Source organism: Herpailurus yagouaroundi, unplaced genomic scaffold (assembly GCF_014898765.1).
Source record: "Herpailurus yagouaroundi ecotype Mexico unplaced genomic scaffold, PumYag 180, whole genome shotgun sequence".
Taxonomy (NCBI): domain Eukaryota; kingdom Metazoa; phylum Chordata; class Mammalia; order Carnivora; family Felidae; genus Herpailurus; species Herpailurus yagouaroundi.
The window spans coordinates 21817724-21827911 of NW_024412411.1; the positions used below are offsets into that span (position 1 = coordinate 21817724).

At 36.8% G+C, this 10188-nt stretch overlaps 2 protein-coding genes and 8 non-coding genes across 33 annotated transcripts in view; 1 reads left to right on the forward strand and 9 right to left on the reverse strand.

The window, feature by feature from the left end:
* CEP295 (centrosomal protein 295) overlaps positions 1-351 on the forward strand; it is a 56972-nt gene extending 56621 nt beyond the window's left edge. For 6 of the 7 annotated variants that reach the window (XM_040489616.1, XM_040489618.1, XM_040489620.1 and 3 more), the window contains one exon: positions 42-351. In XM_040489616.1, the coding sequence (XP_040345550.1) occupies positions 42-228 (187 nt within the window). In that variant the 3' untranslated portion in view covers positions 229-351. The remainder of the gene's footprint in view (positions 1-41) is intronic. The other variant, XM_040489617.1, reaches the window with a different exon arrangement.
* Positions 314-9563, reverse strand: TAF1D (TATA-box binding protein associated factor, RNA polymerase I subunit D). Of its 18 annotated transcripts, XR_005794769.1 has the most exons (13): positions 9378-9563; positions 8287-8665; positions 6458-6630; positions 6103-6163; positions 5596-5768; positions 4746-4781; positions 3701-3749; positions 3431-3465; positions 2353-2401; positions 1922-1960; positions 1058-1128; positions 657-707; positions 314-419 (listed from the first exon to the last, which is right to left on the reverse strand). XR_005794769.1 is itself a non-coding variant. In XM_040489628.1 (6 exons), exons 1-5 carry the CDS (start codon positions 9434-9436, stop codon positions 5604-5606), a joined length of 837 nt encoding a protein of 278 aa, XP_040345562.1. In that variant the 5' UTR covers positions 9437-9563; the 3' UTR covers positions 3568-3749; positions 5596-5603. The 18 variants fall into 18 exon arrangements, 1 of the variants encoding a protein (XP_040345562.1); XR_005794770.1 differs by lacking the exon at positions 4746-4781; XR_005794771.1 differs by lacking the exon at positions 3701-3749.
* Positions 491-617, reverse strand: LOC121039562 (small nucleolar RNA SNORA25). The gene has a single exon (XR_005794842.1). It is a non-coding gene; the product is annotated as a small nucleolar RNA SNORA25 (small nucleolar RNA).
* LOC121039565 (small nucleolar RNA SNORA32) lies at positions 901-1025 on the reverse strand. Its single transcript, XR_005794845.1, has one exon. It is a non-coding gene; the product is annotated as a small nucleolar RNA SNORA32 (small nucleolar RNA).
* LOC121039560 (small nucleolar RNA Z40) lies at positions 1652-1724 on the reverse strand. Its single transcript, XR_005794840.1, has one exon. It is a non-coding gene; the product is annotated as a small nucleolar RNA Z40 (small nucleolar RNA).
* LOC121039564 (small nucleolar RNA SNORA1) lies at positions 2090-2229 on the reverse strand. Its single transcript, XR_005794844.1, has one exon. It is a non-coding gene; the product is annotated as a small nucleolar RNA SNORA1 (small nucleolar RNA).
* Positions 2474-2611, reverse strand: LOC121039561 (small nucleolar RNA SNORA8). Its single transcript, XR_005794841.1, has one exon. It is a non-coding gene; the product is annotated as a small nucleolar RNA SNORA8 (small nucleolar RNA).
* Positions 3583-3655, reverse strand: LOC121039573 (small nucleolar RNA SNORD5). Its single transcript, XR_005794852.1, has one exon. It is a non-coding gene; the product is annotated as a small nucleolar RNA SNORD5 (small nucleolar RNA).
* LOC121039566 (small nucleolar RNA SNORA18) lies at positions 3799-3929 on the reverse strand. Its single transcript, XR_005794846.1, has one exon. It is a non-coding gene; the product is annotated as a small nucleolar RNA SNORA18 (small nucleolar RNA).
* Positions 4948-5074, reverse strand: LOC121039570 (small nucleolar RNA SNORA40). The gene has a single exon (XR_005794850.1). It is a non-coding gene; the product is annotated as a small nucleolar RNA SNORA40 (small nucleolar RNA).
* Positions 9564-10188: the final 625 nt, after the last annotated feature.

The following is a 10188-nucleotide window of genomic DNA, read 5'->3' on the forward strand; positions in this document are numbered from 1 at the left end:
ACTGAGAATACGAAGAATATGTAAGAATAAATTTCTTACAGATTATACAATCAGTTAGCTGAAGTGAAACAGCAAAGGGAAGAGAAAGCAAAGCAAGACGCATATGCCCAAAACCGAGCAAGGGCAAAAGAATTTCATAAGGTGAGTGAGGCCCCCTATAATCTTTCCAGGTCTAGGGCACTGCAACTGTTAATTTCATTTTTCTATTCCCTCCACAGAAAACACTAGAGAAACTTCGAGCCAAAAATACGTGCTGACTTTCTACAAGATGTGTAAAGATTCTTTGTTTAAATTATGTGTAACATAGGTGAAGTTATTTAAAGTCAATAAATTTTTATTTAAGAATTTTAACATGGGATTCCTTCCACTCCCAAGCACCGTCGTTCCTCCGAGTCAGAATCACATTCTTCAAAATAGCCCTGAGAACGAGAGTATACATTGGTTAAATTTGGGAGACATTTCTTTCCCACATGGCTGTAAAGGAGCTAAATCTTGTATCTCCTCAGGAAAACATAGCAACACTGAGTAACTATTATATCCTATGGAGAACTTCGATATCTGGTCACAGCGTTAAGGGCTCTTGGTTTTAGCCCCACAAGCCCTCTTTGAAATGACCTATAAATTAGACCTTTAAATTTTTTCAAATGTGTACATACCTTTTAAAAGGAGCTTTTGTTCAATCCACAGCTGTCACCATCAGTCCTATCCTATAGAAAAGGAATAGAAAAGTAAAACTCCATTTCCAGAGATGATCCTGTAAATAAATAAAGCCAATCTCCCTCTATTAGATCTATTGTTAATATTACAAGTTGCCCAGTTACTAGTAACAACAGAGATCTAGGCATGCACCATTCAAAATACTATGTATGGTCAGATGAGAATTTGAAATATGGCTGTTGTAAATGTTCCCAATAGGCTGAACGCTAGCAAAGTAGCATAAAGAAAGCAAGCCTAGTGGAAAAATTTTTTATGGTCATGTCCACAGCAAATGAGAAACTACATTCTCAAAGCCTTGGTAATGACCATTATACCATTAAAGATAAGATAAAGAACTAACTTGCCAGAGTTCTTTCCCTTGGGCTTCTTTAATCTCCACTTGAATATGGACATACTTCAGGAATTCCCCACCTATGGACGATTTTAAAGTTTAGACTAAATTTCTCAAAATGTGGTTTTAATTAGGTTCCAAAGTAGCCGGATACCCAGTTCTGAACTAATACGTATTGAAATTTCCAGGCTTAAAAATGCAGAGTTGGAATAATTAATTTTTCAACCCATTCCATTTTTTTTGTTTTTTTGGGGGGGAAGGGGCCAAGAGGAGGGAGACACACTTCAAGCTCTGATCTGTCAGCACAGAGCCCAACGTGGAACTCAAACTCATAAACCACGAGATCATGACCTGAACCAAAGTTGGACACTCAACTGACTGAGCCACCCAGGCGCCCCCACTTATTTTTTAAATACTGTATTTATTTTGGGAAGAAAGAACATGCCAGTGCAGGAGGGGCACGAGAGAGAGGGATAGAGGATCCCAAGCAGGCTCAGCACTTACCACCCCAGAGCCCGAACTCAAATACACCAACCATGAGGTCATGAGCTGAAGTCACTGAACTGACAGAGCCATCCAGTGTCCCCCAGATTTCATTTAGATGGATGTTCAGAAAGGCTACTTTCATTCAGCCCAGTCAGAGCAGTTGAACATTTTGCCCATCATCATAACATCACAAATCACTGGCAAGTTGTATAAACACACGTTAATATCTAGGGTTTTTTTTTTTTTTTTTAATTAGGATACAATAAACCACCAGGATTAGCTGTTGCCAAAATTAGGTAAACCAAAGCATTAGGAACATTAATGAAGTGTTATGAAAGAAAAAGCTTTCAACTCCTGTAAGATTGGGCACTTGAGGGGAAATCTTACCTGCAATCTTTGGGATCCAGTTTTTTTTACTTTAGGGCCCTAGAAATCAAGTTTTAAGAATTACACTGATTGCTGTTTGGGCAAATGATCTATAAAATTGTTATCCCTTAATTGCTTCCAATATGGGAAAGTCTTGTTACTTCCACTCTACTCCACAGGCCTAGCAGAAAATGTTACAGGTCTCATTGTCACCACTGCAATAAACTTGCTGTGATGCAAGCATTACCTGTGTCTCAATGTAGCCACATTAACAATTCCTGGACACCATGAATGATAGTGCCCACTTCCACCTTAGAATGAATGAGGCTTTTAAAAATTTCCTCTCAAGCTTATGTATAAGCTATACAAAGGTTTCTGATTCCATATAGAAGTCCTGCTGTTTGCTAGCAATAAAAGCACCCACCAGAAGCAACAGAAATAGAAAACCTTACATGTTTAGGGTCAGACTAGATGGACCCCTGGTTCTCAATTTCAAACACCCTAGAAAAAAAGAGAAGCATTAGTTCCTATCAAAGATGATCTCAAATTCAGTAATATGAAAAACTATAGGAATACTGTTTCAATAAAAATACCAGGTTTAACATGCACGAAGCCAAGAAAACCAACGATGCCAGATACTGAATTGATATTGCACTGTCCTTTGAACACCCAGCAGGAACAAGCTGCTGAATGCAGATACCATGCAGTGCAATCATGACTGAACTGTAAACCCCTGTACTTCAAGGTTGCAACACCACTGAGAAACTTATCTCTAGAGATTTAAGTTCTTGTAATCTGTAATTTGACTTTTATTCCTAATTATCATCCCAATGAGGCAACTACATTAACTGCATCTGAAATTATAAATCTAGTCCCCATTATCTTTATCCTGTCTCTGTATTATACATACAGAACTATTAAGTCAAATACTAAAAGAAATGATGCATTAGAAATCAAGACTGTGGCTTGTGGATTGAGAAATCAATCTGTAGCTCCGATTGCTATTAGGCAGAATTTAAATTCAATATCCGTACTGTAACATATCCAAATACACAGGTTATTAGGATGAACCATAGCAATGGTTTCATAAGGATACAAGACGGGAGGGGGCATTTTCATGTTATTCCCTAGACATGCAGTCTCCTCAGTTTGTCCAATTCGGTGTATAAATATCATGCCAAGTACCTTTGCCAAGATCTCGACACCTTTTTAATTTTAGAGAACACACAAGTGGGGGAGATGGGCAGAGGGAGAGAGAGAAAGAAAGAAAACCTCAAGCAGGCTCCCCGCTCAGCGCAGAGCCTGACACAAGGCTCAATCCTATGACCCTGGAATCATGACCTGAGCCAAAACTGAGTCGGACTGCTCAACTGACTAAACCACCTGGGCACCCTAAGATCTAATACTTCTGTGGCATACCCAAATAACTACGAGGCACAACAGTAATGGGATACCATACTCACAACTCACATTTTTTCAGTACTTTTGAATTCTTAATAAATTTCAACAAAAATTAAACATTCCACCTACCTCTAAACGTAAATGAGTTCAAATCATATTCACCCCTACAGATAAAATACCAAATAAAAGATTAAGAACAATTTAAATGTGTGATTAAAATCTAATAGGTGCTTAGCATCCAAATTGACAACCATGGGTTTTTTTTGTTAAGCTATCGTCAGCTCCGTCAGAATCAAGTTTTAGTTCATGTCTGTAATCATTCAGCAGTTGAACAGTTAAATTCATCATGTGAACTGTAACGGTGCCCCCAAGATTACACTGTCCCCAACAAAAACTTACCTAAACTAGCACGCCCTGAACTATACAGATTCTTGGGATACTCCAATACCTAAGATTTAAAACATATGACCGTTAGGTCTTTCAATGTTTTAGCAGATAGATGTCTTGTAGTTCTTTCCCACAGATCTAACACATAGTTCTGTGAATAAAGGAAACCACACATATACTCTATGAGGCGTTTCCAACGATGTAGGTCTACAGAAAAAGCCCCATCGGGATAGACCTCAACCACTGTTTACAGTTTTAAAACTGAAGATTCCACAAGAAAACAATTAGACCTGTGATTTGCTCTAAATCTGAGTTCAAAATTGTGCAAAAAGCCAAACATCCTATTTACAACAAACTTATTCCATAATTTAATCGCATGATAAGGATTTTCTGAATGGTTGGTTACCAGAGTGTATACTGAGATAGACAAGTAGCTATTCTAGAACCACCAAAGGAAAAAGATTTCCATGTCTGAAGTCTTGATTTTTACAAACTCCAATGAAATTCCCAGGATTACAGCAAAATGTTTAAGATTCTGCCTCATTTTAAGAACTACAGTTATTTGACTTAAAAAATTTTCAGGAAAATATTAATATGGCTGTACTTATGTTCTTCCCATTCAGGAATCCCTGGAAGATAATAAAAGAAATTGGATGATTGTGAATTAACCTTTCCATCATTCAGGTTTAGGAAATCTTGTGTAATCATTTCTAACATTACACTATTAAGTCCTAAACCTCATTTTAGATTATGCATTAGTTTAAGCTAACGTAGATGCTTAAAGTGGGAATATCCTGTATTCTGATTATTGCCATAACCTAAGTTACAGTTTGGGGACCCCTTCCTGTAAGTGAAGTAAAGCTTGCATCTGTCACTATAAAATGTATGAACTCTAAAATCTTTTTCTGAAATCACGTCATAAACAAATTAAAACTGGGAAAATGTCTTTCAACAATGAAACCTGTAGAGGTTTATATTATCTGATAAAGTACATTTAAACAAATCTGATCCAAAAATTCACCAAAAGACATTCCTTCACTGAAAGCAGAAGACATACCTTTAAGTCCAGACTTTGTGCTCTCAAATGAAAAGCCTACAACAAGAAGGCATCTTTGTTTTATGTCAACATTAAAATCGTAATACTAATTCACCATAGTTGAGAATTCCCTTTTGTCTTGTGCTTTAGTCATTCTACAGTCCTGAAACCAACTTTCAAGTTTATCAAACCCCCCACCATCACTTTAGTTGGTTGTAGGGATCTTGTTCCTTCTTACATGTATCAAAACTCATATTGAGCCATGAGTTCTGGGTTGCAAAAGAGGATTTATTTTCTGCACTTGTCTAAGTCTTTGTCCACAAAACTGAACAAAAACAAGCACAAGTGCAATCAATACAGCGTTATTTAGTGGCATAATCAGCAATATACAGTGGTGATGAGAAGAAAATTGTAGTTGACACAGTCTAGGTAGTTAGAAAGTTCTTATTACAATAACACGTTTGACACTACAGGTCTTTGAATAAAACTGGGATAAAAACGGCTTCAGGTATCCTGAGGAGATGTCAATCAGTGATTACATTTTTAATAAAGGTTTTCAGGAGATAATCTCCATACTTCTTTGCTCAAAATGACACCTTTAAGCTCTTGCTCTGAAACAAAGTATGGACAAAAACAGTAGGATCCTGTTTATTATTTATCACATGATTATTTCTGCTATGCAAGCCTTAATTCTTTTCTACATGTAAACAATTCCACAGCTTTAAAATGCTTTTCCTGATAATTCAGAGTTTCACTAATTTGTTCAGGTTCTTTTTATTTTCTCCTTAGATTCATTTTTATCACTGACATATATATTTGCATTTATCATCTTTATTTTCTATGAAAAGCTGTTTTTCTCTGTGCTGATTACCTTAACATTCATATTCCTATCTCCTTTTCAGACCATTCTATCCTCTGTCCAATGTTTTTGGACCTTGATGTTCTCCTTTTAGACACAGCTGCTTCTTCAGTATATTCCTCTTGTTCTAAATACACATTCTTCTTCTTTGGTACTTCAGAACTTACTATGAAATAATTATGGTCCTGCATAAAAAACATCCATATTAAGCAACAACTAAATTTTACTGCTTTTGTTATCCCACATAACTTAACTCTAGGTTACTGAAAAAACCTGGAGACGGTCTAAATGTTAAAAATCCAAATTCAGCTTCTTTTCCTCACTAGACATCCTAATAGCAATTACTGAAAAGCCCATGTTCTCACCAGGTAAGTATCCAAATAATCCCTATTTTTATTTCCTGCACCAAATCTATTAAGCTTTTCAAAAACTAAATTCCGAATCTAAGTAACTAGTAGAATAAATTCTTCCTGTACCAACTGCTATTCTAAGACGAAATGAGACAAAAATGTCACTTACCACCAATTTGATATCACATTCGTCATCATGTTCAAGATTTGTTGCAAGATCATCCTCTGCTCTGTAACATTAAAATATGTCCTCACTCAGATGACAAAAACTTCTAGAACCCATTAGTAGTATACTGTCATGATGTACAACTGAAACATCAATACTAATTAAAAAGAAAATTTACGCTATCATGTGTAACACCCCAAAATGGATGTCTCATGTGCCAAACTCAGCTCAACTACCAACCCAAATGGTTTACTGCAAAATATAAACAAATTGATAGCATGATATGGAACATTAAAGTTCAAAAACATTTAATTCGACAAAACCTATGACCAAAATTATTTCACGTGAGTAAACTTACTCTGACTCAATAGGAGAGAGAGATCCATCATCATCCAAGTATTTATATCTACGACTGTCAAAATCTTCTTTTTCTAAATCTTCACCAACATTCATTTGTTTCAAGGATTCCTTGAGGTAGTATTCATACTTCAGCTTTTCAAGGTAGTTGAAAAATCCTCTTGCCACTGCTTGCTACATAAAAACGCTGTATTGTAAGTAATGGCCTCACAAAATAAAAAACTTCCCTGACTCAGCAGATGCCTTATGTTCCAAAATAGAAAGGATCCCTCTGCTAAAAACTCTTATATGATCTTGATTTAGTTACTCTGCCATATGTGGGCCACATATGCCAGATGCTGGTTTTAAAAGGAATTCATGGTCTACCTAGCATATTACCAAATTTACCTACGTTGGTATAGCAAGAAAACCTAAGCACAAATCTTGTTTGCATTAAAAAATGTCTTTAGAAGCTCCCAAAGAAACAAATCTCTATAAGAGAATTAGCTTAAAACAAAAGCTTAGAGAATACTCTTTCAAATATGTCATCAACTCTAGAGCAAGAGACTTATGAATTATGCAGTCATTTAACTAAAATATTTGAGAGTTTACTGCTAAGTAATTGTTGGGCAGTTCTATCAGAAATTGAGTATTTGGTATCAGAAGAAAATGGCCTATTCTAAAGCCACTGCACATGGAAGGTATGGATAGGTTTGGCTTAGGTTACCATAAAACCACTGGGAATCATTTCAGTTTTAGGAGTGTTTAAAGGCCTGATTAAATCAAGTGACTTTATATAAACAGCCTTGAAACACCTCATATATGGATATGTTCACTGAATAGACCAGTGAAGAATCCACCCAGGAACCCAAGTGGTATTTGTGCTGAAGGATGGGTTGTGGTCTTGAAGTGGCAGTTAGTACAGAAGAGTATTAACAAAGTTGAAGATTTTATGTTCCAGGTACATCTCAATTCTAAAAGTGGCCACCAAGGGGAGCCTGAATGGCTCAGTTGGTTGAGAATCTAATTCTGGATTTAGGCTCAGGTCATGGGAGACCGGCTGTAGATTACTGCTAGAAAGCCTAAGACCAACTGCAGGTAACTTCTACAGTGAAAACTACTTCTGGGAATGGAATGTAAAAAACAAGAACCACAAGTCTTAACTCTGTTCAAGTAAAGGGAAAGACCGTGCTTATAGCTGTGCCAATTATTAGACATGAATTCCTTACACATTTCGTCACCTACAAACACAAGTAGTTAACTCTGGAAGAGACTACCAAAAGAATAAAGAGATACAGTTGAAAGCAAAGTAGTGTCTGACCTTATTTATCCTAAATCAAGCGGGGCTAAGTTCTAGAGAAATCTAAATCCAGACATCTCCTGGAATGCTTGTGTCAAACTCCCTGGAACGGGGCTGGCAAATGTTGAGATTGAGCCCCACATTTTTCCGGCTCACCACTGACAGCAGAGACTGCTTGGGATTCTCTCTCCTCCTCTCTATACCTCTCCCCAGCTCGCTTGTGGGCTCCTTCACTCAAAAATAAAACTTTACAGGGGCACCTGGGTGGCTCAGTTGGTTGAGCGGTTGACTTCAGTTCAGGTCATGATCTCACAGTTGATGAGTTCGAGCCCTGCGTAGGGCTTTGTGCTGACAGCTCAGAGCCTGGAGCCTGCTTCAGATTCTATGTCTCCCTCTCTCTCTGTCCCTCCCCCACTCATGCTCTTTCTGTCTCAAAAGTAAACATTTAAAAAAACAAACTTTACAAAAAAGGGGGGGGGGGCACTAAAAAGTGGCCAACAAATCATTTCAGGCATTTTGGCTATGTGTATCCACATTTATAAAATACTGACCTCAAAGGTTAAAATCTTCCTCCAAGGTAGTGGTTTTCTTTCATTCTCTGATTCTAAAAATGGGAACCCAGATCCTTTGTCTCTAACTTGTTTCCTATTTATTTGGGAGCGTCTAGTATTTTTTCTTCCTTTTGGTCTTCCCCTTGGTCTTCCTGTTGGCTTGTATTTCCTCTTTTTACGTTTCTTTTTTTTGAATCTTTCAAAAATAGCTTTTAAAGTCAATGGTCTTGGTTCTAAAGATGAGTCACTAGAGGAATCCTTTGCTTGAACACTTTCAGGTGAATAAACAAATTTTCTGATAGGGTTTCTTTGCCTCGGTTTAGGTGAGGAAGGGACACACTGAGTTTTAAATAAGCTGCTACCAGATGAAGAATTATCACTGGAAGAAAAAGGGGAAAAATTAATCACACCCTCTTGTATTACTGAATACTGATTACTGTAATACACTTTTCTTCCACAGACCAAAAGCAGGAAAACATGTTCAGAATAATTTTTAAAAAGATGGGCTCAGTACTAAGCCAACTATTTCGTTCTAACTGCTGAAAATGGCCTATAGTGCCATGATCTCATAGCATTTACCAAAAAATGATCTTCCAAAAGAAAGAATATTAATTTCCAAAGACGGTCTTGTTTACTGCTAGAACTTGCTCTAAATAAAACTAGAGGAACAAAGTAAACATTTGACTTGAATACAGTATAAATGCCCATTTCATTTCCCGGTTAACTAGATATTTCCATCATATATATATACATGTACATGGCAGCATTCTCGATAATGTGCAGTATCACAAAGTAATTTTTAAGCAAGATCACCCACTGATGTCCATTGCCCGTTTGTAGGAGTAATTTCGTCAGGAAGAGACACCAAACTGGCCAAGAGTATTGCTTCCCTGGTTAAGAATGTGTCCCACTGTTAATTATATAAACAAGCCGAAGACCTGTAACAGGTTTTCCTTTTCTTTTCTAATTCTTGAAAATTACCTTTACTGCTTACTAGGTAATTCAAATACAATAAACATTACCATCAAATTTAGTCAGCTTTGCGATAAAAATCTAGTAATGGGTGATTAAAAAACTTAAAAAGCACTTACCTGTGATTTTCAATTTCCACAGCTGAATCAGATGCCATTATAGGGTTCAGAGAATTCATTCCTGTTATGTATTCTCCAAGCCCCTCTCCAAATTATTCATCACTTATTACTTGCTTCAGATTTCCGACAACTCGGCAAACATGATGTGGCTTCTCCGAACGAATGCTAACATAAACAGCTATTATCGAAACAAAATTTCACGTAGTCAGATAATGCCATTTTATGTAAATTAAGGAAAAAATCAAATACAAGGCCTTTAATATTTTTATATAGGAACTATCCATTTCAAATCAAAAATTCTAAAATCTACAAAGTGAATTCATGGTTTCCATCTTTCAGTTGTGTCTTCTCAATCTATCCAAGTGGAATAAGATTATAGTACATTTCCAAAAAAAAGTATTAAACATCTTCCCGTAATACAGAATGTAAATTCACTAGCCATATTGTGTGCAAGTATTAACACACCGTTAATAGCCAAAAAGCCATTTGTTAAGAGCAGATGAGCACTCCCAGGAAAAACTACATCCAAAGGCAAGAGGCAATGCTGCCTCAGTGTATCAGGAGAAATAATCCCCACGATTTACTCTGTCAATCCAAACCGCTGGCCTCATTTTTTTATTTGTAGCCTCTTCTCATTCATACTGTGATTCCAAGTCACTGTGAAATTTCTACCTCGGCATATAGGATTTCCTGATAAGTCCTGAATTCTCAAACTTTTCAAGGAAAGGCTAACAGACTACACAATGGTGCTCTTCATCTCTCTTGTTTTAATCTCCTTGGAAGCTCTTACAATAACAAAGCAAAAACTGTC